Here is a 26,320-nt window from a genome sequence, read left to right as displayed (position 1 = left end):
TGTTGTTCAAAACAACAACAACAACAACAACAAAAATGGCTGCCTACTTAAAATTTGTATCAATCTAAATTTTTAGGACAATTTTTTTACGTTTAGAACGATTGCTATAGTGGCATCAAGAACAGTTCTGGGGAAAGGGGAGAGAGAGAAAATACGGAGCTATATGTGCAAACTATAAGAGAAAAGGTCAATGAATTTTATTGACAATGAAAGAGAAAAAAGACTTTAATGAATGAGAACGTTTCCCCGAGGGTCTCCCACCAAAACTTCACGGGGAGATAATGGTGCTCGTACAAAAAATCAAGTTCATAACCGGAATTATTAGATTCAAGAGAGCAAACTAAAATGGATCCCTGTGTCCTCAATTGGCCCTTACAACTAGGTCCATCTTGAGCCAAAAGGTCAGTGCCGAATGAAAAGATGTTCACGGTTTGGCCCGAGGGCGAAAAAACTTCTAACGTTTTAAAAACGTCCCCCATTTCTCGCCCCGGCGTAATTTACTCTGCAGGAAAAGTGCAACAGAAATCTAGCTTCAATTTTTTTTTCCAAAAAAAAATAAAATATAAACAAGGGAAATGGATGGTATAAATACGGAAAATAAATCATTTAATATTCCATTATTAGTATTTTGAGCCCCTCCGTTGATTCGTATTTAATTAAACGCAACACGCTTTTCTATAGGACGTTAAATTTCGTACGGTGTTGTCATTTTTGCTGATAAATCCCAATCTATGTTTTTTTATGAATACGATAAAAGGAGTTAATTTACCTGAAGTATCTGTTGACGAACTGGAACAATGTTATGGATTTTCATCCACAATAAATTGTGCAGACAAACTAATGCTGCCTTCATAACCGATTTCATTTGACGGCCCTCGCCTTACACAATATCTATTGTCAGTCCGTTTTTAATATGTTTCTTGGTAAAATACAACAGAGGTTTGTCAATAGGAGAAAATAATAAAAATGGGGCTTCATTATGTAAATTTTATTCCATCCCACGTTTAGAAAATATACCACATTTCAGTCAAATTACATTAACTGTGAGTTTTTATCATTAAATACAGTAAAAAAAATGTTGTAAGTGCTTGTAATTGAGTAGATAAAGATTCTAGCTTTACAAAAAATTACTTTACTCTAAATAAAATCTATGAAGGATTATACAATTTTTTTTCAGATGCAGGTGCACACATCTCGACTTTTTTATCGCAGGTTAAAAAACAAAGATTATTTTTAAACAAAGTTTCCTTTATTGCGTAAAATAATGGATGCACAGCTTTGCTCTCTTTATTTTTGTGGATTTAATACTAAATCTATCCTCCGTTATACACCATCCATAATTTTTTTTAAAAAGTTATTTGATATGTGAGAATATGCAGAAATGAAAATACCTCAAATGAAGACAAAAAATTACATAAAATGATAATCAAGATCATACAAACGAACAAAAGAATCTATAAAAGATGAAACCTTTTGCTGGAAAACTATTTTATCCTAATTTTAAATTCACCATAAACAACTGTGTGCAAGTTTAAACACACGCACTTGAAGAGTGGGTACTATGCTGTATGCTACATCCTTCCCTTTTTTGGCCTTTTTAAAAAAAAAAAAAAATTATTCGGAAATGAATATTCCGTCAATTTTCAGTATTGAGATTGAAGAATGTTTTTCTTGTTAGGGATTGGCCTCCCACCAATAGACAGATAATCCAGTATTTTAATTTTTTTTTTTATAGAAAATCAAGGTGATAGTTTATATTATACACTATACATTTTAAATTCATCAATTGAATCAGGTAGGTAATTAAATGTTTATGTTGTCTCCAGTATATGAATATATATTTTGTTCCTGAAACACCGGTTATAATGTTACAGACAAAATACAAATTTTGCTATGACCTTTAACATAATATTTTCACGTTGTTTTTTTTTTTTAACGCGATTCATTTGTAAAAGAAAAAAATCGTACCTACAATACTTCAAATAAAATAAGATGATCCCCAGTGGTGTAACAGAATAGGCCATTTTGTAGATCAGCATAACGGTACACTTGGAAGAGAGTTCACGTTCGTTTGCTTATTTTTAAGTTCTTAATAAAAGATTATACGATTTAACGCTTATTGTTCTAAGTTACAGCTTCAACTGAACATATCCGGATAAGATGTCGAGAGAGAGAGAGAGAGAGAGAGAGAGAGAGAGAGAGAGAGAGAGAGAGAGAGAGAGAGATGCCCATAAGCCTTGCCACTTCAAACAACTTATAATTTGAGAGAGAGAGAGAGAGAGTCTGGGTCTCAGAATTTTGATGAAAACCAGACCCGTACACGTCAATTCTTATCCGAGAGCCCCAAGATATTGGGTAAACTCCCTCCCTTTCTAATCCGCGTGACACATTCCATAAGGGCTTCTGCCGGATTTTTCGTTTGACCTTCGTCATTAGAAATAAATTTCCCATTAATTTTTTATTTAGATACGGAATAAAAGGCGTTCTTTACACAGAAAGCGAGCAACAAATGGACCTCGCGACACCATTCACTTACTGGTGTTTACCTGCTATTGTGGGCTTCAGTGGTAAATTAAAGAGGAAGAGTTTTTTGTTGAAATGTCAAAATTATGATGAGCTGCGAAATGAATAAAACATAGCTGTGCGCATGGGACATTGGACGAGGTCAATACGTTATTAACTGGATAAAAAAAAGATAATGGTATTTAATCTCTTGCAGTGTTTGATAATGTAACAATTTTGGATTTATAAAAGAGACAGGGAGCGAGAGAATTGCCTTTTTGGCAGTTCCGTTCTCACCCATATGTGTCACAGTCAAGAATCTGTCCATCTTGTGTCAAAAAATAAATATAAAAAAAATAAATTTGTTCAGGAGCAGTTCACAAACGAGTGTGGACGTACAATTATACAAGTGTCTTGAAGTAGTTTCATTTTATCTTCCTATTTTCGTTTCTTTTTAAGAGTGTGCAATTTAAAGTATCGAAATTGTTACAATTCTAAGTGCACTACTGAAAGTTATCACAGTACTTCAGCAAAACGGCGAACAGAATAGAAAAGTGTAATGTATTTTTTTTCATCACACGTTGTGCTTTGCTGGGACTTTCCACAGCTTAAAACTATATGTATATCCTAGTGTTGAAATCGAGAACATTATGGAAAAGCAACTATAAAGGATAGCATCGGTATTGCGGTATCAGTGTTGGCAGAATGCGGTAATTCTAGATAAGGCAATGGCTTTTTAAAGGTTTTAACTTACGTAAAAAGTTTATAACAAGTCTAAACTGTGAAAAATTTAATACTGCAGCTCAGGATAAATAAGGACTTAAATTGGGCATGCCGCTATACACAAAAAGCGCAAAAATTTCCGGATATCTCTAATTTTCTCCGGTGTGGTAAATAATATTTTAACAACAAAAAATAAAATAACCGTATTATAAATGAAATCATTCACGGACCATGACGAACTATAAACATTCGACGCAATAAACAAAATAAATCTAAACTTCCTTATAGTAATGAAAACTGTTATGACAAAAGATGAATTAGTTCCCGTCTGAGTGTGAATTACATATTGTAGTTTCTTACCCTGGGTTCTGGTGGGGCGTGCGGTCTCGTTGCCTGCGATTTTTGAACCAGTTACTGACTTGGGTCAATGTCAGACCCGTTTTCTTTGCTAAATTCCTTTTCTCGTCGGGAGTGGGGTACCTGTTATTTTTATAGCACTCTTTCAATGATTGTCGTGATTTCTCTTTAAAACAGTAAATAGTTTCCTCCCCATCCCAGATTGTTTTCGGTAAAGGATACTTCCTTCGTAAACGGTACTTGTCGACGGCACCCAGAGGTCTCCCGCGGATTTTCTGTGCCTCCATATAGTGGGCCTTGTACCAAAGTTGCTGCAGAAAAGCATGATTGCCCTCGTCGAATTTGTGACTTTCCAGAATGGCGTATAACTCTCTGTAACTCCCGCGGTGAAATGCCACCGTGGCTCTAGCTTTGAGCACCGCTTCGCTTCCTCTTAAAAGTTCACTGGGGGGTAAGGACCAGAGAAAACGCCCGAGTCTCTCGATATCCCCCTTCTGTTGGAGAGCTTCGCACACACACGCAACGTGTTCTGGCGAGAAAGTTAAATTTTTGCCGGACAACAACTCCGAATTTGTTGAATTCGAATTCGGGGATCCGCTGTCTGAGGTTCGAACGTCCGAGTCTATCACTCGATTGTTTTTGTGTTCGTTTGTGATGGTGTCCATATTCAAAACATCCTCTGATGGGGTGTTGGGAATGTCCCCGGGGGAACAGTTCGACACTGGATCCACCGGTAAAATACCAGAATCTCCATTACTTGAAGAATCCATCTTTGTGTTCTCCTCTCCGAACCGAAAAATTCTCCTCTTCAGAAAAAAGTCATTCACATTGGATATTAAAAAAACTAAATCTAACGAGATTTGATATGAACCATCTTTGTACCAACTTTTAATTGCTGTATTTAAAGGCAGTGTATTTCTATTGGCTAAGTGTGAAGAAGAGGGAGTTCCGCTCACTGAATGGAGGGCGTGTCGCGCGAGCCGACCTATCGTCTGCTTGTCAATGCGATCGGTCGGCTGTCATCAGAAGACTGCCAAATGATGGTCTTCCTCTTTAATATAACGAACAGCATGTTTCATCCAGGTATTCACTACATATTGATTCTTTTATTTCGCAGACAATAATGTAAACAAAACAATGATATAAAATCGCGCTGAGCCGTGGAAGCTATACGAACGCAACAAAAAATATTTTCGAGCAGGAAAACATTTTATGCCTCCAAAAAAATTTCATGTGTATCACACAATCTGATAAATATGGTAATAACGAAAAATGATATTTTAAAAATTCTACGCGCCGTAACAAATCCGGGTTCTTTCACAAAAAGGCTATATACTCAATAATGGTGCATTAATAATAATGAATTAAGAACGTCTGGTTGTAGAATAAATTAACGACTAGGTTCTACGAAATAAACAGGGTCTGTTTAAGGTAAAAACGGACGGTTTTTAAAAACATATTATGTACAATCTTCCTACCAATCGAGAATATGTACATCTAAAATTGCCATCGTAATTTCTATTGCAGCATTTTCACTATTTCGAGTGATCTACTTTATATTTGCCCGGCATCCATTACATACGTACTTGAAACAATGAAGACAACAGCTTCAACAATGTTAATGGCTCTGCTGTGTGGAATCTTTGCTTACACCTCCCAGCTTTTGATAAAGAGAATGCTCCTCATGTATAACGCCCTAATGTTATCACTTGTTAGGACCGTAGGTCCCCTCCTCTGTCAGTTCCCACAAAAGTGAAATTTTCGGTCGGACGAAAGAGGTTGAACAACTTGAAATTGGCAAGGGTGGGAGAAAATATATACTTTGTACTCGAAAATAATATTTTTACACAAAGATAAAAATTTCCAAAATATATGTTTATATATAAGTATGATTTGCAATGTAATAATATGCAATATATGACTTTCAGTTAAAAAGCCAGTGTAAGTGGTCGAAAGATATTTCTATCGGAGGTTCTTTTTGATTCCCTAAAACAAAAACTGGCACCGACGTCACCAAAATTTTCAAATCACTCAACTCAGTCCTCATCTCAAATCCTTAGAGGAAAAGTGCATGAATTTGAGGTAAAAACTCAGACTTGAGGCTTAGTAATGACTGGAGGAAAGTTGGTGACGGTGGGACCTGATGGTCAAGTTATAGTAGTGAATGAATTATAGGGGTTGGGGTGAAAGGGGAGAGGCTAAAATGCGCTTCATCTAATCGTGAATGACCAATGACACGTGATTGAATAATGAGAGTATAATTTTAGATGTATATGTAATACTAACATAAATTATTTCTGTTTTTTTTTAAGGTTAATTATATTGAAAACGAAACAACTATTAAACACAAGATTAATTCCAGATTAGGGAACCTTTAGAACGGATTTACCTTTTTTTGTGGGTTTCTTCACTTCATGTATGTGCGGTTTTGTTTCAACAGGAATGGAGATAATCTGTGATTATATAAACAATACAAATCTGGATAGCGGGTTATTTTTGCGTTGATGTTAATTTTGGCTTATTAGCGGCTTAAACAAAAATTGACAAAGAAGATTGGAAAATAAGGCGTGCATAATGCGTATATTAGGACGGATAAGATATATTGTAAAATAAACATATCAGCAAATCTAATAATTCTGTTAAAAATCATTCAAAACAATATATTTATCTCGATTTGTAAGCATTTAATATGTTCAATGCTTGGAATATGTTAATTTAAATTAGCGTATGCGTGTCAAAACCTCAAAATTGTATCATTTTTAGACCTTCAGTGCCTTTTAATTTTATAGAGTGTGCCTGTGCTCCGTATTTATATCATAGTCTAAATTAGGTCCGATTTCAATCAACAAAAAAGTCATTTTGTATCCAAACAAATGAACGTTTTTAGTAAAAATAATACAAGTCCGTAAATTCGTGGCCAAAGGCGCATATATACATAGCAATTAATAACGCACTTTATTATGACTGAAATTGCTCGGTTGTTAAAGCACCAGGTCTTAGGTAACCTGATAGAATTAGGCTTTTTATTTGCGTCATTTTATCCCTCCATTTTATTTAAAATCGCAAAAAATTATACCCGCAAATATAACCCGCTATAAGAAATTGCTATATATTGTTATGATTTTTGCATAATATACTGAATCCATACGAACGAAGATTATTAGTCGTGATTGTAGTTTTTTTAATTTAAGATCAACAATTATTTGAATTACATTGTCCATGTGGTGGGATAGGTTCTTAGATTCTGAACAATAAAACAAAAATCGATTTTTCATCATTTTTTAAACAATTTAGTATACCTTTTGGGTAGTATAATAAAAATGAATTTCAATTTATATTTTCACCGTTGTACAAAACAACATTAACCAATAGTTGGAAATAGAGACAAGTATCTATATATTCAGCTAACACAGCTAACTTTTACATGTACCAATTCTAGAAATATTATGAAGCATGAAGGATTGAATAAGAATTTATAACTAAAACCTAATGAATTACATATTTCTGGGGAAAAAATTAGACTTTTACCAAATTTAGGCACGTACTATTCAGCAATATATTCTTAGAAAGCTATTTTTAACAATGTTTAATCTATAGATGTGTTGGATCAATAATATAATATGTACTATATATAGGAATCAATTTACAAGACGGTGTAAAAAAAAAGAATGATTTTTTGGCTTGAATTTGTTTATAACATTTTGCGTTTTTAACACATCTTTATCAGTGATAGAAATTTGAATTTTAACTTTAAAAAAAAACCGGCACAAGTTTCTTTTAAAGATCGAAATGTATTAGTGATCAAGATAAAAAAAAATTTAAAAAGATGTTAACCAGCGGAAAAAATAATCAAACCATTACAGACGAATAATGAAAACATCTCATCTTCCAGGTATAAGGAAAAACGAATAATTAAGTTACTCAACGCCCTCTCCCAGAAACAATGCAACAATGGTTTCTGGTTTTAAATTTTAATACATAGCAAGCGGTGCCATGTGGTTAATATCCCCGCGCGGAGGAATCCGTGAATAGGAATAAAATCGAGTATGTGTTAGAATAGAATTGAACAATCAGACGTTATGATATGATAGTTGGTGAAAAGACGAGCATTGTCTAAAGGAACAGTTGGCAATGCGCTAGAATGAAATTAGATACGGAGGGACTTAGTTTTTTTTGGCTCCATCCTAGCGTCGTAGGCACGTGCTTTTAGTCTAGCACTCTGTATCACCTTATGGCGGGGACTGTCAATTGGCGGGGATTCTCTTCTGTAACAGAAATATGATATCCTCGAATTCTCAGGCCGATGCTTCTTCTGCGAAAAGAGTCGATCGAGATGGTTCTCTGAATTATTGAAAGGTACGGATACTTGTTGGAATGAACATCATGTGAGATTTAAATTAACATATTACGTTTTATTTTTTTCAAAACATTTTTTAAACAAACAAAAACGCGCGTAGAAAAAAAACTCAGCCATCACAAATTCAAATGATATCCTAGTATTGTAATTAATCTCTTTTTCTAATTTCTTGCGAAAATAGACTCTTGAAAAATCTTAGTTTCTGCACATATACATGTAGGACCCGTTTTGGCACCAATACCGTGCATTACTTCATACAATGTACCCTAAATGTAATGAATCTGAAAAAAAAAAATTAAAATGTCAGATACCACACATTGTTGCATATTGAATAATGGCTCCTCGCACTTCCTTATTATTATTTTTTTTTATAAAACTGTTATTTATAAATAAAAAAACGGTCATAGTATTGAACTTGTATATTAACCCTGTGGAATTCACGCGTCACATTGACCCGTGAAACAAGCGATAATTAGTCACTATATTTTCGCTGTCGGCACGGACTAAGCCGTGACCCAGCATAGTGGACTTATTGACAGTCGATGGAAGGTGGCGAAATCTAATTTGTCCGCATCAGAGAAACCGTTTTAATTCACGCTGAACAGAAAAAAGAATTCAAGACACCAAATTGAGTATCCACATTTATCCACAACATATAAGCACTAAGGGGTTGCTTCCACTGGGTGACCTAGATATTAAAGAGAAGAATATGATTAAAATCCTGGTTAATAAGTGCAAGACATGCATGCCGGATCAACAACAACAAAAGAACAATAACATTATGTGTAAAAAAAAATGCGTTTACAATTTTGACGAGAAAAAAAAATCAAAGCCAAGTAATTCGACAGAGTATCATGTTTTTTAATGTTGAAAATACTCAATATTAGATATATTCAGAGTAGAATACATGGGAATTATGTTGACTTGAATATTCCCTTTAGTGTCATACATGCAAGTTGATTTATACATAAAACGATATCATTACGGAAACAGTCTTCTGTGTAGCATCTTACTGATTTTTAGAACCATTTTAACAAGAGCTTGGACTTTCAGTTGGACGAAGCTATCTTATTTTTGCGTCAAAACAAATTAAAAATGACGCGTTTTCAAGCGAAATATGCACCGATTGCGTAGACTTAGCTCAAAAGCCATACAAATCCTGTTGATTTCAAAGAGCAATGGCTGAGTGGCCAGCAGTGAAATACATAGGCCTACGTCACATTGCTGTCTGACACAACTACCCAAAGTCTAAGCTCTTGTTTTAAAATGGTTCTACATTACTGATAGATCTGCAGACAGCAAGAACAAATGGATGACGTCACAGCAACTTATGAACTACATTTATGACATAGGACGCTTTCTATCAGAGCTTCAAGACCATTACCTAACGTCAATATTTTACGTGTACTTCATAATATAAATATAATATTCCAAAATAGAAGGACTTGGTTTGCCTCGCATTATCCGTTGCCCTTCTTGTCTCGTTGAATGACGTCATCAGTATCCACAAAAGGGGTCAACGATCAGGGAAAAGTTTTCATAGTACAAGAATTTTCTGTAACACAAAAAATACTTTAGAAATCTTAAGTTTGAAAGTTTGCAAACCTAAACATTTTCAACTTCAGTATTCAGAACCTTATATTAGCTCAAGGAACGTTATACGTGTTGTAAAGGTTTATTTCTTGATACATTGTATATATATACTAGACTAATTATTATTCGGACCAGACCATTTTCCCATTTCCCAAAGTGTTTAAATACAAGCTAGGGAAAATCCGGAAGAATGATTAACTAAGATCTTACGAAAAATGACATCTGTGCAATCTGAATACTTGTTTTCCTCATCTCTATAGATGACTGAAAGTACTGCTATTTCACGTGTACTAAAGGAATGAACAACGCCAACCCTTTAAAAGGTTTGCAAAAGTCGGGCCTCACTGGTCTAACTTCCCATATAATCTGTTTGTTCCCTGCAATTCATCCATTCCACTGAACATCATATTTTTAATTGCGAGTCTTCCAAATCATGCGAAATTGTGCCATTTCGCATCACTTCTAAAGATGTTCCCGACCTTTAGATCAGCAAGGTCAAAGTAAAGGACATTATATATTTTACCTATTTAGGAAGTTTTGTCAATTAACAGGGGACACATGCGAAGACATGAAGAGAAAAAAAGAAGGCCAAGCAAGATTTTACAATGTCAAGACCTGTGTTTGAGAGCGGGGTATTGATAAACAAACACCAAGCTCAAAATATCAAAAACCAATATGTAAGTCAGTACTCAAAAATGGATCTGAAAACTGCCAGTACTCAAAAATGGATCTGAAAACTATATAGAAACATCAACATCCATGAAATCAGTCCAGTCTTTGTGAACATGTGCCCGAAAAACATCATTGGGATAAGATGGCCGAGTACCTTCCGCAACGTAGACATTTATTGAAGAGTTTGAAGTGACTGACATTATATCTGTTTTGCCAGTCAACAAAGCTATTGGACCTGATAGTATTAGTCACAAAATGTTAAAATCAACTATGTTTACAATATGCAAGCCTTTATGTTTACTTTTTAATAAGTCTCTTTTAGAACGATCATTTCCTAATAGTTGGAAAATGGCCCATGTTCTACCTCTTTTTAAAAAAGAGGACCCATCACTCGCATGTAATTATAGACCTGTTTCTTTACTAAGCTGTGTAAGTAAAATAATGGAGAGAATTGTTTTCAAACATGTTTATAATTATTTCAATAGTAACAATTTATTTTATAAATACCAAGCCGGTTTTTTACCCGGTCATTCAACAGTGTACCAGTTAATTGAGACATATCATAGCATTGTTAAGAATATTGATGAGGGTAAATCATGTTGCATTGTTTTTTGTCATCTATCAAAAGCCTTTGACAGAGTTTGGCATGAAGGGCTTCTTTTTAAATTACAAACTTACGGTATTTGTGGCAATCTTTTTCAATGGTTTAGCAGCTATTTGTGTAACAGATCTCAAAAAGTGATGTATAAAGATTTATTATCATCCACAAGGATCTGTACTTGGGCCCCTTTTGTTTTTAATTTATGTCAATGATGTTGCACAAAATATGTTGTCCTTTTGTAGATTATACGCAGATGATAATTCAATTCAGTATGCGGATAAAAACTTAAGAAATGTCGAAAATGTGTTAAATCATGACCTTAGAATATTAGAAAAATGGTCCAATGATTGGTTACTTAAATTTAATCCTAATAAAACCAAAGTTGTATTTTTTAGCAAATCAAAACGTAATGTAACCCCAGAACTGTTTTTTCAAGATTGTCAGTTAGATATTGTTTCTTGTCATAAACATCTAGGCCTAACGCTCTCTGATGATTTGAAGTGGTCTGTGTACATCAATGATATAGTGAACATCGCTTGTAAAAAATTAGGACTACTTAAGAAACTTAAATTTACTTTAGGCAGAGACAAACTATCAAAATTATATATAACTTTTGTAAGGCCAATATTAGAATATGCTTCTGTTGTATGGGATGGTTGTTCTTCTGCAGGAATTGAAAAGTTAGAGAAAGTACAACTACACGTTATGAAGACAATTATATACCTCCTAGAGTTAAGTATGATACATATAAAAAATCATTTATTCCAGATGCTATAGGCAAATGGAACTCTCTAAATTCGGATATTAAAAAATCAACATCCATCCGCCAGTTTCAAAGAAGCATCTCTAATAATGGCAGTGATTCAAAAGTTCCAAAATATTTTCTTCATGGCAAAAGAGTAGCTAACATCATTCATACAAAATTAAGACACACTTGTTTACTGAATTATGATTTACACAGAAGAAATATTGTTGATTCTCCAAATTGCATATGTGGAAAGAAAGAAGATGTATATCATTTTTTATTTGTTTGCAAACTATTTTCTAATGCAAGGAATACCTTATTTAATGAACTATTCCAAATACAAAATTTAGGTATTATAGATTCGCATTCTTTACTATGGGGTAATGACAACCTAGATTATAAAACTAATGTTAGAATTTTCACAGCTGTACAGAACTTTATAATCAATTCTCGCAGATTTACATAAGTATACTATTTTGTTCTTTACCATTTTTTTTTCAATATATGTGTATATACCTGTACCATGTTTTATGACAATTGCAAATTACTTGTAATTGGGTGAGAACCTAGTAAGTTGCAAGAACTTGTGTTCGAACCCTTTGTATATTATATATACAATAAAATATGTTCAAACCAAACCAGACATGTGGAGGAGGACCAAAAAACAACCAGTGAAACACGCAGATGGAAGTAGATAGGGCATACCCTAACACAAACATCACAATGCAATTAGCCTTAAAATAGCCGACAAGGACAATTAAAGCGTGGGAGGACAAGTTGCCTGCCGTAGAGTGTTAATTATAACATCGGGCTCGAAAAATAAAACAAAAACCTGGGGATATGTAAGCAAAGAACCTCGCATAAAACATGGACAGATGGAATGCCACTGTACTATCTTGTTCCTCCAAAGGAAGCAGTTAAAACCGTTTAACAAGAGCTTGGACTTTCCGTGGGACGTTACTATCTAGTTTGCTCATTAAAACAAGCTGTCAGATATTGGCCTCCTTTCTTCTAATTCGCTCAGACATGCTCATTAATATTCATAAACTGTCAAAACCGGAAAGTTGTAGCCAAGATCTGCTCTGCTGTGTAAAATTGACGCTGTTTCAGCGAAAGATACATCCCTGTGTGAAGTCGGGCGAGTGTCATTGCATTCAATATACTGTAGATTCCTTATTTTACGCGAGTACTTAATTCCGCGATCTCGGTGTTTTGTTTCAAAACGCGAGAATATAAAATCGCGAAAGCAGAACTTTTATCCTAATCTCTTATAAATCTCATATCTCAAAACATTCAAGCGAGATTTTTAAATCCGCGAGCGGTGCTTCTCGCGATTTTATGCGGATATTAATTCCTTGCGTTTAATTAGGAATTTACAGTATTCATATTTATTAGCCAATGACTGGGCAGTTAACTATGAGTAGACCCCGCCTTCGTCAAATCAGAGTTTGTCACGTACTGCCCAAAGTCCAAGCTCTTGTTAAAACGGTTCGATAAGTCAAGTCAATCGTAGAAGCCATGATGAATGTACAACAAAATTCGAGTCGCATGAAATCATATGTAGACAGTAGCCCCATAGAAGAATGATGGACCAAATGTAAACTACGAATAAGTACATGTGTCCAGGGACGTTAATATATACGTCACTGATGTGTCGTCTGGGATTTCTCTACTATAGCTGGCATTACGTGTAACGTTGAAGTATCTATTTAAAGAATACCGATGAATAATAAATAAAGGTCCGAATACTTCTCGCTTTAATTGTACAACTTTTTATACAATTTCTGTTAAAATTCAAATAAAAATAATTTCTTAAGAAAGGGAATGTAAAAAAAAAAAACAGGACATTAATCGACTAAAAGACATGGCGGCTTTCGTTTACGTCGTAATTTTTGATTAGCTACACGTTATTTTGATGCTTCTTATGTAGGTGATATCTGTTAGGCTTGGTAACCTCAGTGGTGAATTTTTATCTTCACCTGCATGATCATCTACAACTTTATATATAATTATATATTCTGCTGTATTCTAGAAGCTAGCTTCAGTCAGTGATAGCTTGTATCGTCTTTGTTCACGTTATTTTAAATGATATAATAAAACAATCAATTGGTTTTTTAAGCTATGTGTACGATTGTTGGTTACGTGCAAAGCTGCGACAGTGCAGGTTTGACAACGCTGAGGGTCAAGGATTGACACAACAGCTCCAAGCATACATGTACAAGGTTTAGAGTCACGATTGTGACTGTCAACCCCATGAGAATGAATGCGGCCAAACTCATGTTGTAAACATCTAAAGTCAAAGGTCATCCGCATTACATTTAAGAATGAAATAATTTCTTTTATGAATACTACGTTACCCAATTTGACTTATTTAAGAGTCTAAAGAATTGAAATTGCCTACCGCACCGGTAAATCGGTTACTAGCACTAGGTCGGAACAATGGTAACCTGTTACACTAAGAAGTAATCACTCGTAAAAATCATACTTTCTGTATATCTTAGAAACTTATTATTTCAAAAGTTCTTGATCATAAACCCAAGCATGTTAATCGATCATCTTATTGAATAGTAATGTGCGTTGACAGAAGTTTTGTCAACTATTACCAATGCACGCGTTGACAGAGCGTCAAATGTGTTGATAAACCGTTGTAATAGGTTGCAACATAGTGTTGGTTAATTCGTTAAACTTAATAAACAGTGCCGATGAAACCTTAATGAATTGAAGAGCTTTGATCACTTTTATGCAATGGGTTACCTTTTAATGGGTTACCGATGCGTTGACGATGCAACTGCAGAGAATAACTAAGATTGCACTGTAAATGTATTACATGTACTGTATTTAACTTGTTTGATATTTGGCAGAAAATTATTTTCAAAAAATTCAAAAGGATAGAGTGTTTTTGATTTAGCGTGTTTCTGAATCTGAATGAACCTATTTATCCACATATATGTTTGATATTTGGCAATGTACATGTAGCTGAATTAGTGGAAGCTGCATATTGACAAAAACGCTAAATAGAATTCACAGCCAAATGTAATTTACGTTTACAGTATTTTGATTAAGTGAACTAACACTGTACGTTTGTTGAACATTTACTTAGATTTACAAAAATAATGCTGTGCCAATTAGCCATCTCGAAATGAATAACAAGTTTCTCTTTATAAAATAATGATGAAAACTTTCCAATTAATAACCGTATACCTTTGATTATAATCCGTTACAAGAATTGCTAAATTGTGTTACTTAATTCGTTCCAAAGAATTGCAAGTTTGTAAACGAAAGTTTTCCAATTGCACAGCAGTGTATGCTAGGTTTTTCAGATTGTGTTGATTAATTAATTGCGATTGATTTCAAAAGTTTGTCAATAAATGATCACAATTTATTAAGTACAGGTTTGTATGTAAATTACTTATTTGATATTCTGAGTCAAAATTTCTCCCAGATCATATTTCAGATAGAGTGTTTTCAAAAACACTCTTGTATGCAAGACCTTAGCATTTTAGACAGGAAAGGACACGTGACCATAATTATGGTTATGCATTTTTTAGGCTGCTGGTTCGATTCCTGGAAGTTATTACTATGTACTTGTTCATTTCTCAAGAGATTAATTATTACCGGCAAAATAACCTAAACACTGTGTGTGTGTGTGTGGGGGGGGGGGGGGGTCTGACTGTGTGTGGTGTGGGGGGGGGGTCTTCAGTTTAATGTGCGATCCCTCTTGTACTGTATAAGTACAAATATGTATATAAACATATTCGAAATAAACAGATACCGTAAAACGTAGAAGGCAATCTAATCAGCGTCATTTAAGATAATTAGAATTATTTTGGTAAGGTCAGAGTAGATTTTAGATTTCTTTTGAGACACCCAAAGATACCATATAAATTGAACAGATTAATGCTTGAAAGTATGTTATTTTAGGACATACAGTACATTATGCATACATCATTTGTAAAAATCTAAATAAATTGCAGAGTAAAGTTGAATATAAATACATTGATTTTACACTTGTGTTGACTTTATTACTGAATTCCGAACTGTTCCTTTGGTTTCATTTAAAGAGCGATAACTCATTTTTGTATTAAAATCACACCCCCCCCCCCATTTTACTCAACATGTGAATAATTGTACGCCAAAGAATCAGTCTTTCCGGTAAATGTAATTTACCGTAGGGTTATTAAACGATAAATCGACAGTTCTTAATTCTAAACTGATCTTAATTCTATCCTCAACATAAATATGCATATACTATTTACCCGCTATTATTCTCAAAATTCGTAAGTCTACCTTTTTTATAAGGAGATCATGAATTTGAACGTTGGTTAAAAACTTAAAGTATCATCATGTCAAATGTCTAGTCTCTCTTTCTTCTGTAATTTCCCGTACATTGTATACACATTTGGGCTAAAAACGAAAACCTCACCATGTTTAGCATATGAATTCTAAGTATAAATGTATTTAAAAAAGAGCTACAACTAAATCTAATGCGTAAGTAGCTTATTCCAAATCAAGGAGACTCCAAATTAGCTTAACTGGTACTCTCATTTCATATTTATATGTATTTGGTAGAAACACACATAACGGATTGAATCATCGAGTTCAAACTTAGTACACCGCAGATTAACGTAAGACTCTAAGTTATTGTGTCTCTCAAGGTTAACGTAAAATTAAATTTATTTGCATTTCATCAATATATTTTGGTAATCTGATGTGTCAAATAAATGCAAAGTACTAGTATTCTTATCTATCTATCAAGTTAAATTTACAACAAGGCAATTTTTTATATGCAAAAAGTTTTATTTTCAAAAATAAGATTGACTCAAAATAATTTCACATCATTTCTCAATATTCTCGAAGTATAAAAACAGACGGTTGTAGTATAAATTAAAAAACACTTCGCAAAGTGATTATTGTTCAAACTCTTTGATATACGAGTAAATCTATAATAAACATGGGGAAAGGCATATATAAGCTGTGGAAATTGTATGAATTTATCACTAAATAAATTAAAATCTGTTCAAAATAAGTTATAAAAACGTTCTGAAAGACTGCGGGTGATCAGTTCATGAAGCTTCAATCCTTCCAGAGGCTGTTGACTCCGTGGTCAAACTCTGGAGAGAGGAAGAACAGCGGATCCATGGCAAAATCGTCACCGGAAGTCAGGAAGATATCGGACTCAAAGGTGTCCTTGAAGAGTTGGTCAATGATACTCTCGGGAAACATGTCGGAGGACTCTCCTCGCAGGATTTTGAGGGCGTCATCCACGAAGTCATCATGATCTTGGCTGTTTTCTGACCAAACCTGTGGAAAGAAAAACATGAAACTATACAATCTATATAAGTACGTTAAGTCAATTCACAAAAAAAATCATTTAATCCTTATATGAAATGTAATTCAAAAGCCAATAACAACGTTAAAACTTATGTACCTTTTTTTCAGCCTTTGGGTCTTGTGTAAGAACGGAAGTGACGTCTGCGGTCTCTCTATCGACCTTCTGACGTTTCATGGATGAGACGCGACTACACATTTTCCTTTTTCTTTTTCTACATTTATCAGGACTATCCTGGATTTGTATCTCTGTATCGTTACCAACAGCTTCTGTAGTTTGTTTCTCCTGAAAATGTGCAATATTAAAAAAAAATCACATCATGTTCCAATGTTAAAAAGAAAAAAGAATAATACTATATCAGCAAGATAAATTTTGAACAATAATCTTGAAATAATGAATTATAGCACTTTAAGTGTGCTTTTTGTCTCCAATAAACATCTTTTTCATCATTTTTAAATATCAAAAATTGTGATAAAAGATTATCATACATACAAAAAATGCATCAAATAGCCAGGATAATTACAGTTAATCATTCCCATCAAACTATCATCCCTGTGATTATGTACCTCGTCAACTTGCTGTGTAGTAGAAGGAGTCTCTGCAAGAAGTTCTCCCATAATCTGACGCAGGTCAGCCTCTATCTGCTCTCGGGTAATCTTTTGGTTGTAAAGGTTTTCAACCTCCGGTCTTTGATTAACAGTATCTTGAGCAACTTCAACAAACTGTGAAGCGTGTTCAAACTGAAAACCAACATGAAACAACATTTAAGAAACGGAAGCAGATAAACATGAGTTGAAAATCTTAATTGACATTGTCTTTTGGAATATGCGTACCATCTCAGCATCTCTAGCCCTGCTTCCATTGACCAGTAACGACTCGGAGTCTGTCTGTGTGTCAGTAAATTGCTCCTGTACAGGGATCCGTTTCAGGTTTTGCTCAGTCTCTGTAGGGAAGGTTTGTGGAATCATGGTCCACGGTTGCTGTAAGCAAAACAACAAAAAACAAAAATATAATTTGATTGGAATTTTTAGATGGATAAATGTATCTAGTACATGAAGAATTCACAATTTTTAGACACATCCTGACATTTTAGAAGACTTACGAGATGATGGAACAAAGCATCCTGCTGATATTGAGCTGATACGTCATTGGTTGGTACACGTTGTACAGGAGTCTCCAATGTCTGGGATCTTTTACAGTCCAGACCACCACTAAGGACATCCGTGGGAGGACTCTGTAGGTATATAGGTCGTCCCTGTGTAATCTGAGGAGCACTGGTCCCCCGAGGGCTCAAAATGATCTCATCCAGCGAGTTATTGTTTCCCCGGGGAATATAGTTGAATTTTTGTGATCCATGAGAAACAGAAACACTCCCTTCTTTTGGTCCATAGCTGAGTTCGTGTGTACTTTGCATGACACTGTTTCCATTTGGAATATAGATGACATCGTTTTGAGTTTCCTCCATGATGAAGATGACATCTTCTTGTGCTTTCTGTGGGACACTGATTTCATGGGGGACCTTATCTTCTGTTCCCTCTTCGATGAGAATTATTTCTTTCTGTGTCTCCTTGGGAACATTAACTCCCATGGAAAAACTGGGAGGATGTCTTTGTGTTTCTTTGATGGCCCCTCTCTGTGTTCCTTGGGAAACATTTGTTGGCACAGAAAAGACTTGTTTTGTTGCTTGATATCCCACTCCAAAGGCAGGAGACATTGGTGCATAGTTCCACTCTGCAACTGTTGTTGTCGGTCTCTGTCAAAGTATAAGAGACTCTTAGTGATTTAAATTTATATCTAAGTGGACTTAATTTTCTCTGAGTATTGTCTTAGTTGTGTATGTGAATTGATACCTGTTAGGTTGTGTCTGTGTATTGATACCTATTGTGTTGTGTCTGTGTATTGATACATGGTGTGTTGTGTCTGTGTATTGATACATGTTGTGTTGTGTCTGTGTATTGATACCTGTTGTGTTGTGTCTGTGTATTGATACCTATTGTGTTGTGTCTGTGTATTGATACCTGTTGTGTTGTGTCTTTGTATTGATACCTGTTGTGTTGTGTCTGTGTATTGATACCTGTTGTGTTGTGTCTGTGTATTGATACCTGGTGTGTTGTGTCTGTGTATTGATACCTGTTGTGTTGTGTCTTTGTATTGATACCTGTTGTGTTGTGTCTGTGTATTGATACCTGTTGTGTTGTGTCTGTGTATTGATACCTGTTGTGTTGTGTCTGTGTATTGATACCTGTTGTGTTGTGTCTGTGTATTGATACCTGTTGTGTTGTGTCTGTGGATTGATACCTGTTGTGTTGTGTCTGTGTATTGATACCTGGTGAGTTGTCTCTGTGTATTGATACCTGTTGTGTTGTGTCTGTGGATTGATACCTGTTGTGTTGTGTCTTTGTATTGATACCTCTTGTGTTGTGTCTGTGTATTGATACCTGTTGTGTTGTGTCTGTGGATTGATACCTATTGTGTTGTGTCTGTGTATTGATACCTGTTGTGTTGTGTCTGTGTATTGATACCTGTTGTGTTGTGTCTTTGTATTGATACCTGGTGTGTTGTGTCTATGTATTGATACCTGGTGTGTTGTGTCTGTGTATTGATACCTGGTGTGTTGTGTCTGTGTATTGATACCTGGTGTGTTGTGTCTTTGTATTGATACCTGGTGTGTTGTGTCTTTGTATTGATACCTGGTGTGTTGTGTCTGTGGATTGATACCTGTTGTGTTGTGTCTGTATATTGATACCTGTTGTTTTGTGTCTGTGTATTGATACCTGGTGTGTTGTGTCTTTGTATTGATACCTGTATGTTGCGTCTGTGGATTGATACCTGTTGTGTTGTGTCTGTGTATTGATACCTGTTGTGTTGTGTCTGTGGATTGATACCTGTTGTGTTGTGGCTGTGGATTGATACCTTTTCGGTTGTGGCTGTGTATTGATACCTGTTGTGTTGTGTCTGTGTATTGATACCTTTTCGGTTGTGGCTGTGTATTGATACCTGTTGTGTTGTGTCTGTGTATTGATACCTGTTGTGTTGTGTCTGTGTATTGATACCTGGTGTGTTGTGTTTATGTATTGATACCTTTTCGGTTGTGTCTGTGTATTGATACTTGTTGGGTTGTGTCTGTATATTGATACCTGTTGTGTTGTGTCTGTGGATTGATACCTGTTGTGTTGTGTCTGTGTATTGATACCTGTATGTTGCGTCTGTGGATTGATACCTGTTGTGTTGTGTCTGTGTATTGATACCTGGTGTGTTGTGTCTGTGTATTGATACCTGTTGTGTTGTGTCTTTGTATTGATACCTGGTGTGTTGTGTCTATGTATTGATACCTGTTGTGTTGTGTCTGTGTATTGATACCTGTTGTGTTGTGTCTGTGTATTGATACCTGGTGTGTTGTGTCTGTATATTGATACCTATTGTGTTGTGTCTGTGTATTGATACCTGTAGAGTTGTGTCTGTATATTGATACCTGTTGTGTTGTGTCTGTGTATTGATACCTGTTGTGTTGTGTCTGTGTATTGATACCTGGTGTGTTGTGTCTGTATATTGATACCTATTGTGTTGTGTCTGTGTATTGATACCTGGTGTGTTGTGTCTTTGTATTGATACCTGTTGTGTTGTGTCTGTGTATTGATACCTGTTGTGTTGTGTCTGTGGATTGATACCTGGTGTGTTGTGTCTATGTATTGATACCTGGTGTGTTGTGTCTGTATATTGATACCTGGTGTGTTGTGTCTTTGTATTGATACCTGGTGTGTTGTGTCTGTGGATTGATACCTATTGTGTTGTGTCTGTGTATTGATACCTGTTGTGTTGTGTCTGTGTATTGATACCTGTTGTGTTGTGTCTGTGTACAGTGTATTGATACCTGGTGTGTTGCGTCTGTGTATTGATACCTGTAGGGTTGTGACTGTGTATTGATACCTGGTGTGTTGTGTCTGTGTATTGATACCTGTTGTGTTGTATCTGTGTATTGATACCTGGTGTGTTGTGTCTGTGTATTGATACCTGTTGTGTAGTGTCTTTTTATTGATACCTGTTGTGTTGTGTCTGTGGATTGATACCTGTTGGGTCATGTCTGTGTATTGATACCTGTTGTGTTGTGTCTGTGTATTGATACCTGTTGTGTTGTGTCTGTGTACAGTGTATTGATACCTGGTGTGTTGTGTCTGTGTATTGATACCTGTAGGGTTGTGACTGTGTATTGATACCTGGTGTGTTGTGTCTGTGTATTGATACCTGTTGTGTTGTGTCTGTGTATTGATACCTGTTGTGTTGTGTCTGTGTATTGATACCTGTTGTGTTGTGTCTGTGGATTGATACCTGTTGGGTCATGTCTGTGTATTGATACCTGTTGTGTTGTGTCTGTGTATTGATACCTGTTGTGTTGTGTCTGTGTACAGTGTATTGATACCTGGTGTGTTGTGTCTGTGTATTGATACCTGTAGGGTTGTGACTGTGTATTGATACCTGGTGTGTTGTGTCTGTGTATTGATACCTGTTGTGTTGTGTCTGTGTATTGATACCTGGTGTGTTGTGTCTGTGTATTGATACCTGGTGTGTTGTGTCTTTGTATTGATACCTGGTGTGTTGTGTCTGTATATTGATACTTGGTGTGTTGTGTCTTTGTATTGATACCTGGTGTGTTGTGTCTGTGTATTGATACCTGTTGTGTTGTGTCTTTGTATTGATACCTGGTGTGTTGTGTCTGTGGATTGATACCTATTGTGTTGTGTCTGTGTATTGATACCTGTTGTGTTGTGTCTGTGTATTGATACCTGTTGTGTTGTGTCTGTGTACAGTGTATTGATACCTGGTGTGTTGTGTCTTTGTATTGATACCTGTTGTGTTGTGTCTGTGTATTGATACCTGTTGTGTTGTGTCTGTGTATTGATACCTGTTGTGTTGTGTCTGTGTATTGATACCTGTTGTGTTGTGTCTGTGTATTGATACCTGTTGTGTTGTGTCTTTGTATTGATACCTGTTGTGTTGTGTCTGTGTATTGATACCTGTTGTGTTGTGTCTTTGTATTGATACCTGTTGTGTTGTGTCTGTGTATTGATACCTGTTGTGTTGTGTCTGTGTATTGATACCTGTTGTATTGTGTCTTTGTATTGATACCTGTTGTGTTGTGTCTGTATATTGATACCTGTTGGGTAGGTCTCTTCTCTGGCTGAGACCACTTCGTGCCATTGGAGTTGATCAGCTTGCGGTGGTGAGGAAGCACGGTAGATGTTATGAACTTTTGAATCTGTTTATCACTCAACAGATTACTTGTCTGAAATTCAGCAAAAGTATTTGATATCAAAGGCCTAAGAAAAAAATAAGCCCTCAATAATGACCGGTTCCTTGAAATTTAGGGACTTATAAAGTTTGATGACATGTTACTCTTAATATCACCGTTTTATTTCATATTCAATTTGTTTAAAAACTTGTACACATATACGTTAATTACCTCGCATGTTGCCCCTCTGTCCAAAGTACGAATGAACCCAGTTTTCTGTAACACTGTCTGATCAGTGAATGGGTGAAGCCGCTTTATAGCGGGCTCAGCCTGAAGAATAATGATAAAAAATGTTTGAATATTACCCATATTTTAACGACAATATTTCAGAATTCCAAAACATTTTCAAAAGAGAAAGAGATGAAATGAAAGAAGTGTGCAGAGATATTCTAGAATAGCAGAAATGACATACGTGTGAAAGAACGAGTGATGAGGATAGAGAGAGGAGAAAGAATATCCATTGTGACTATATCTTTACTTACATCCTAAACCAATATTTTTTTTAAATATTTAAAATAATCTGAGACCTCCATGAATCTCCCGGAGGAGTAGGGCGTGGTTCTGAAACCCATGCCCAGCCTCTGATAGCTACTAGGGACAGGTTCTGGTTGTCGATACTGTCCATCCTCTCTCTTCTGAAATGGAAAAAATGTGTCATATTAGCGGGATGGTGGTTTCTTTTACCTATAAACGGTACTGTTATACTCCTTTTGTCAAAAATTTATTTATTTTTCCCAATTTTGGGATCAATTTGAGATTCCAAATTCGTACGGATACCACTAAGCCGACCCCCCGACCCCCCCCCCCCCCCTTCCGCTCTCTTTTTTATCATAAGTTTTTATCATAAGTTTTAAAAAGTTCTAAAGATTCTGAATAAAAAATCGATGTTAAAATAGTATGTGCATTGTTAACAATTAAGATTTATGATAAGAATATCAAGTGAATGCATTTATTATCTTGACATAGATCTAAGGATTTTTTCTGCCAAACCGATTGTTTCTTAACGTTATAGCCGAAGATTTAAATGTTCACCATAACAACAAAACATGAGATTTTTGCCGTAATAAAATGAATAAATATGAGCAATACCCTCTTAGAAGTATAGTCGTCCATTTCTGCAACTTTCTTGGGTCTTGTGATACACTAATTTTCAGAAAAATCTCGCTTAGCGAAATGCACGTCTTGCCTCAACATCTGATGCTGAAACACTGGTGATGTAATCAAAACACAACGTAAGCCTTAGCGATCATGACGTCATCATAAGAATATTAACCAATGAATATCGAGAGTCTAAAATACAATTCTAATTTTGGAAATAGGATTCCCCAGAGGAAATTCCCCCTTCCTTAAAAGGCTTGAATTCACTTAATATTCTCATTAAATGTACAACATTAGTCAACACAGTCAATATAAGATATTCTGCACCTAATATTATTTCGTGTATTTTAAGTCATATTCTTCAACATTTAATATGATAAATTATATTAATATAGAATTTCTTAAAGCAAAATCACGTCTATAAAAACAACTGTATCAAGAGGCATATTTAAGTGCATGATCGGATCCCATTTAAATGAGAGAGAGAGAGAGAGAAAAAAAACCCACATAAAATGAATACTGTCTATCTGATTATTTTGTAATTCAACATGCATTTCTGCATTTTCTAACATCCTTAACGTTATACTTATCTCATACATTCTAAAAAAATAACGATAATAATAAAGACGTCTACTATTATTTTTTTAAACTTACAAAGAAATTTACTTGAAAATGTTGGAAGAAAATTTGATTAATGACATTTTTCCAAAGTCAAGTTTATTGGGCGAGATGGGGGTATGCATGTTTGAAAAATAAGCGTGCTGACCCCTGCATTTTTTTTTAGCTTTCCATAATTAACCAACCAAAAAATTGCTGGGACCGCACATATTAGAATGAAAAAAAAATCAAAGAGTTATCGCTCTTTCATTATCTCAAAGCGAAGACAAATTGTGCCTTTCGAAATGTGAAGACAAATAAAACAATTTTTGAGAAATTGTGTTTTGAATTTGCAAAGTTATTCGTAACCATAACACAAGACCTTTATTTATTTATTTATTATTATTTTTATCTATATTTTGCATATCAAAATTTTTTTATGTGTATGTGCGTGACTTGGTGAACGTTTTGACATGAGTTGTCTTTCTTTTGATATACTGCTTTCTTTTGGTTGCACTTGTAAACAAAAGGGGGGGGGGGGGATTTTAAAACGAAACAGAGAATTGATTTATCTAATTTCATGTCAATGGTGGATAACTTTACTACGGCATGGCAGAATACGTAATTCATTTGAAACTCGCACAAAAACATATACTCGCTGTATCAGTAGGAAAATAATTGAATGACGACAAACAAATGAACAAACAGACAGACTGACCAAAAAAATGATCACTATATATAGTGAGACGTGTGTAATCGAGACAACTATAAGAACTAAAGACAAGGTTGTTTTTTTGCAGGGATTGGGGTTGGGGTCCTGATGTTGTTATTATTACAGTAGCGGCAATCACTTAGCTAAATATAAATGTTATTTTGATTGAAATAGGCGCAATTCAGCAGCTCACGTGTCCGAATTTCACGTGTGAAACGGGAACGCACATTGTGTGTACATAAAATGTTTATAGACCTTGGAAATTAACATACATATAAATATACATGAATATTAATCTACCTGCAGTTTTGTGTTAATCAAAGCAAATAAATTTCAAAGCGATTTAGGCTGATATCCGCATTCTAGTACTGAAACAAAGAAAACAAACAAATAAATACACCCCCACCAAAACAATCAAACAAAACACCCAAAACAGATACTAGTAAACATACGCTGAATTCTTGGACTTTATTCTTCAAGAATAAAAGTATGCGCCCTAAAGATGTTTTTTTTCTTTCTTTGGCCTGAAATGTAAACTCGGTATAAGATGTGATTTGCTGATTCATAGGTGATATTTCATTTATGTTGAAAATACAATTATAAGATGTTTAACAAATCATTTAATAATATAGATGTTGTCAATTTAACCAGACACGTCACGCATGATATTTAATTAAACTTAATAATGATATTGTTTATTTGTTTTTACTCTTCTAGAGGTTTCATTTCTACGTGTGTAGATGCATGTACTGCCTCAACAACCTATGTGGTCCGGACCGGATTGGACGGATCAGGACAATCCGGATTTGATGGTGTATAGCTTCCTTGATGCAGGACAAGTTCTAACACACATAATATCTGCATGGGTATATACATGTAATTATCGGTCTTCTGACGCAACACCATCTATACACATGACGCAGGTAGATAAACCCGTGAATTCAAAACGACCCCCAAAGTCACCCGATAATTGGAGTAATGCAAAAGGGCATGTACATATTATGAAAACAGCGGTTAAATACGTAGTTATTCGACATGGAATTCGCCCCCCCCCCCCCTTTTATTCATCTAGCTGTGACAAGTATATAGCACAGGTGCGTGCAATTTGAGAACAGTGAAAGGTTAACATATATAAAAAAAAGTTTCCTTTCTTTAGAAACCTTTGAAATGATATTTGAAATTCGAGGTTTTTTTTTTAATTAAGCCGTGAATTAATGGAAATTAGTCATCAATACTTCTTGACACGGGATAATTAACTTCAAACAAACCCACTTTTTTCATATTACATTTCAAGCTTGAAGTATTATGATTTTTAAACGCTTTCTCACTCGAATTTGATCTCTTATTAAACTTTTCTTTTTAAAAAAAAAAAAAAGGTCACACCCCAATTCTTAAATCCTGGACAGAGTCAATCTTGTAGCTATTATATATATATATATATATATATATATATATATATATATATATATATATATATATATATATATATATATATATATATATATATATATATATATATATATATATATATATATATATATTATATAGCATAAGTTTGGAATGCAAGTGGAATGCAACAATCTCCTCAGTGAGACACAAACTGGGGAGGGGTGGGGAGGCAAAAACTGAGAGTGCCGCAACAAAATTAAAAAATCATATATAATTAAGTCAGCGACCTTATTAAACATGAAAAATATCGATGATAAAAATATTAACTATTTCATTACTGAAAATAAAATGCAATTTT

General features: G+C 34.9%; 2 protein-coding genes across 2 annotated transcripts in view; both read right to left on the bottom strand.

Annotated features, from left to right (window-relative positions):
- The window catches only part of LOC128177552 (homeobox protein SIX4-like), a 16,609-nt gene extending 12,112 nt beyond the window's left edge, over positions 1–4,497 (bottom strand). Inside the window, exon 1 of the mRNA XM_052844295.1 lies at positions 3,586–4,497. Coding sequence (XP_052700255.1) covers positions 3,586–4,352 — 767 coding nt within the window. The 5' untranslated portion in view covers positions 4,353–4,497. The remainder of the gene's footprint in view (positions 1–3,585) is intronic.
- Positions 4,498–16,369: 11,872 nt separating this feature from the next.
- On the bottom strand, positions 16,370–23,352 carry LOC128178634 (uncharacterized). Its single transcript, XM_052845880.1, has 9 exons — positions 23,256–23,352; positions 22,694–22,801; positions 22,338–22,436; positions 22,032–22,160; positions 17,982–18,632; positions 17,713–17,859; positions 17,446–17,619; positions 16,979–17,164; positions 16,370–16,851 (listed from the first exon to the last, which is right to left on the bottom strand). Exons 1-9 carry the CDS (start codon positions 23,277–23,279, stop codon positions 16,624–16,626), a joined length of 1,746 nt encoding a protein of 581 aa, XP_052701840.1. The 5' UTR covers positions 23,280–23,352; the 3' UTR covers positions 16,370–16,623.
- Between the last annotated feature and the right edge of the window lie 2,968 nt (positions 23,353–26,320).

The sequence above is a fragment of the Crassostrea angulata genome, chromosome 3, assembly GCF_025612915.1.
Source record: "Crassostrea angulata isolate pt1a10 chromosome 3, ASM2561291v2, whole genome shotgun sequence".
Taxonomy (NCBI): Eukaryota; Metazoa; Mollusca; class Bivalvia; order Ostreida; family Ostreidae; genus Magallana; species Magallana angulata.
Note: the sequence above shows the minus strand (reverse complement) of the source record. Positions and strands in the feature narration are given on the sequence as shown.

Excerpts from the sequence above, each read along its gene's own strand:
- LOC128178634 (XM_052845880.1), bottom strand. The coding sequence starts at position 23,279 with ATGGACGACTATACTTCTAAGAGG. Across the intron at positions 17,860-17,981 it reads ATGCTTTGTTCCATCATCTC|CAACCGTGGACCATGATTCC; the intron begins GTAAGTCTTCTA and ends TTTTGCTTACAG. Across the intron at positions 17,620-17,712 it reads GGGCTAGAGATGCTGAGATG|TTTGAACACGCTTCACAGTT; the intron begins GTACGCATATTC and ends GTTGGTTTTCAG.